A 4079-nucleotide genomic window follows, 5' to 3' on the forward strand; every position below is an offset into this window, starting at 1 on the left:
TCTCATGTATGTAGTGTTTAATATTTACGCTCGAATCCTTTACTTTTAGTTGCCTGATTGTTATTATTTTATATTGTTATTTATCTAAGACCTTTTCAAAGCTATCGATATTGATTGTGTTTTCTAACTCTATAAAATTCCAAAGTATTGTTAGGTATTGTGGACGAATTCAAATTTGATATAATTTTCTTTCCTGATGGCAAAAAGAAACGTTTCCTGGTAAATCTGATTTAGAATGTAGAAGGTTGGCGGGGAAAGCAGTTCTGATGTAGCGAATAAATGAAAATAGAAGCGGGAAGCCGCATATAGGTACGGGTTGGAGTTTCAGGATTTTATTGAGATCAGCTGAGACGTAAGAGATAAAGAGGAGTGACTGCGAGAGGGAAACAGATTTTGCCTAAAGGGGATGGGGCAGAACATCATATTAGAAAGGGTAAGTGAGTGGCATAGGTTCAAAACGGAAAGGTAATATGAGTCAGGCTTACAGGCTAAAAGAGATGGATGACAGTGTAACAAACTGTATGTTGCCATTAAAATATTTTATTTTTACTACAAAATTGTATTATATTGTTTCCTTAAAATAAATAAAATGAAGAAACGCGTTCTGATCTGGTTTCTTAAATAATATTATAGATTAGGAAGATGATAAGATTTAAGAATATCATAACCTTATGCTCTGCATTGAATTGTCAAAGTCATAAGAATGTAAATACTGAATAGCGAAGGTCCGTTATAAGAATAATTTAAGAAATTTTGCAAAGAAAATGAGAAAATATATTCTAAAATTAGAAAGTGCAAAGTTTCATGGGATAATAATAATGATGGTAAAAAATTAGGTTCGATTCCCAGCAGAGCGACGGAGAAGATCTTTTTTAAGAAAAAGATTAATTTAAACAAATTTCTTAATTCATAGTTTCATCTAGTCTGAAAACATTTTGAGAATTCATGTTATTCTCTGATAATAACACAGATTGCTTGAAAAATTTGAATACATAGTTCCTGGCAATATAATGCTAGTATTTTTGAAAAAGGATTCTTTATTCGATCTGTTTAGTAGCTTGAGGGAAAAGCCCCCGACTTGCAAATCGGAAGTTCTGTTCTTCGATTCCCAACGGAGTGGAGCACTTTTTTCAGGAAAAATGTAATTTAAAATAATTTTTTAATTCATAGCTCCATCGAGTCTGAAGAGACTTTCATAATTTCTGTCATTATCTGTTTATAATACAGATTCTTTACAAAATGTCTATAACTTAAATTAAATCATACACATCCCAGTTATACATATTAAGTCATTATCAAATTAGAGTAGATATAAAATTAATATATTAATAAAGATAAGATTTTATGAATAAAGATTTCAAACCGAGAGTGAATTTAGACACAGTACGAATTGTCAGGCACGAAATTTTTGATAGATAAAAATACAAAAAAGCAACAAGAATCATACGAATTCGTGAAGAATACTTGAAGAAAAGACTTTAGATGATTTTGTTTTACTGATTTGACGTTAAGATGAGAGAAATACATCCAATTAGATCCAAAGAAGGGTTTGCGATAATCAGCCAAAAAAGACGAGTTAGAATCACACAAACACCACGTTTGACAAGCCTCTCAAAGAACGACATACCTAAAGCGATGGACAATTGGCTTACAAGAGCCAAATAATTTAAAACTTTAACATTTTGTAAACATATGCTAATAATTTATCCGTTTGTGGTATGCATTTTTCTATCAAACTAATTTTAAGGACACATGCATCCTAGGGGGTTTTCGGGTTCACTGATCACGAATCTGAAGTTAGATTTGAAAAATTCAGAATGGCAGATTCAACATCGTGGAAAAATTTTAAATCAGCAGTTGGATATTCACAAAATTTGTCACTCAGGGGTATATGAGTTCGCTAATGACAAATCTGGAGTCAAGTTTGCAAAATTCAAAATAGCGCATCCAATATAGCGGACGAGTTTTCAAAAAATTAATGGATTTTCATGAAACTTGGCATCTGGGGATTTGTGGGGTCTCTCATAAAGAATATCAAATCAGATTGAAAAAATTCAAAATGGCGAATCCAACATGTAGGAGAAATTTGAATAAAGTAGTTGGATTTTTATAGAACTTGCTACTTAGGTGTTTTTGGGGTGGCTGATTATGATCCCGGAGCCAGATTTTCAAAATTCAAAATGGCGGATCCAATATGGTGGACAAGTTTTTAAAAAATTGTTTCATGAAACTTAGAATCTGGGAGTTCTAGGCAGTGCTAAGAGTAAGCAGGGATTAGCTAATAGACATTTTTGAGAATAGATTTCTGCAGTTAAAATTTGAATCTGATTTGTAATTAGCGACTTTTACAACTCCTAGATAAGAAATATCAGAAAAGTCCTTTTATTTTTTAAAGCATTTCTTCACCATATTCAATCTTCCATTATAAATTTCTGAAACAGGCTGAAGATTTGTAATCAGGACCCCAAAAATACCCGAGTAAAAAGTTTTATGAAAATTCAACAGCTTTTTCAAAATTAGTCTACAATATTAGATCGAACATTTTTCATTTTTCAATCTGACTTCAGATTTGTTATGAAAAACCCAAAAAACCTGTAGATGCCAAGTTTCATGATAATTAATGTTTGAAATCTGTTTTGCCATATTGCAACTGAAATTTTGAATTTTGCATATCTGGCTCCAGATTAGAAATCAGTAGTTCCCGGCTGAGAAATACTGAGCCCGACTCGCTTTTGTCTCATTCTTCTCTGGGTTTAATCTCGTTTTTCAGGCCCATTACTTGGTTTGTCTCGTGCTTTCTCGATCTCGCCTCAGGTTTTCTCAGGAATGCGACATATGTGCGCTAGTGAAGCGGGTAGTTTGTAGGAGTTTTCTTGTGCCACTCTGTCGCGCTAATGCTGATTAGCGTTCTTTAATGAATGTATAAAGTCTAAATATGGTTACATATTATACTTTTTGGTCTATTACTGATTAATTAAAAATTAAACACGACTATGTTTTGATTATTCTAAAGATTTAACTTCACTGTATTAGTATATCATTTTGTTCCAATAAAACATTTATTTTTCCAATTCCCGTTTAGGAATCTAATCAGTCATCCGGCCGGGTCCCAGCCGGATAGCCCCGCTTTAAGCCGGGTACTGGTAGAGGAATCCGGCCGGGATCCGTCTAAAAACGTCACGGTAAACTGGTCAGATCCCGGCTTTAATACCGGCCGGCATCCGGTCGGGTAATTCGGCCAAAAAGCGGTTAAGAAATGTTGCTTTAGGCGAGAAATTGGTAACTTGTTTTGTATTTTAAAGCTCATCGTAAAGATTACGGTGAACTTTAAAAGTCAAATCAAGGGAACCAATTCTGGCAAGAAAATTGGAGTAGAATTTTATTCCCTGATGATAAAATATCATAGAAATTTGGAAGCCACGTGGTGGAAGCAACGAACATTCTCGTTCCAGGGGCGAAACTAAGAATTACTAAGTGCCTATGCAGACGACAGACACAGCAGGCGCTATATATGGCGGTAAATTTGAAATTGTACAGGCTAAACATTGTCCGAATACAGAGAAGTTTATAAAAATTGTATCATTTCTGTTGTTGCACATAGCAGAATCGATGACAGTTTAATTCAAAATGTTAAATTATTAAAAAAAATTTTTTTTTTTTTTTTAAGGAAGTTAAAAACGTTTAGTTACGGCTCTTGAAAAATGTGTAATTTCTACAAAAACATTAACCTGACCAGTGCTTAGCTGGCTCCCGACCATGGGATATAACCAAGGTTGGCCCGGCCAGTAACCGGCCGGCCCCAGACTACGTGATTCGAGAGAAATGTAGCCCGACCGGCTCCCGCCCGGTTCCTGTCCATGAAACCCAGCCAGGGGTAGCCTGGCCGGGATCCGACTAGAAGCCTTGTTGTATTAGGGCCAAACGGGGAAATTTCTACACGGGTTATAAGAATAGAATATATAAAACAGAGAGGTAAACATATACTAGGTGTATACATATGAAACCGGTATTTTTTCAAGAAAAAAACACATTTATTTCAAGAGAATGATAACAAATATTTTATTCAAAGTATGCGCCCT

The 4079-nt window shown here is 34.5% G+C and overlaps 1 protein-coding gene across 1 annotated transcript in view; it reads left to right on the forward strand.

The window, feature by feature from the left end:
- Positions 1–406: 406 nt before the first annotated feature.
- LOC117182952 (5-hydroxytryptamine receptor 1-like) overlaps positions 407–4079 on the forward strand; it is an 84587-nt gene continuing 80914 nt past the window's right edge. The window contains exon 1 of the mRNA XM_033376070.1: positions 407–433. Coding sequence (XP_033231961.1) covers positions 407–433 — 27 coding nt within the window. The remainder of the gene's footprint in view (positions 434–4079) is intronic.

Source organism: Belonocnema kinseyi, chromosome 2, assembly GCF_010883055.1.
Source record: "Belonocnema kinseyi isolate 2016_QV_RU_SX_M_011 chromosome 2, B_treatae_v1, whole genome shotgun sequence".
Taxonomy (NCBI): Eukaryota; Metazoa; Arthropoda; class Insecta; order Hymenoptera; family Cynipidae; genus Belonocnema; species Belonocnema kinseyi.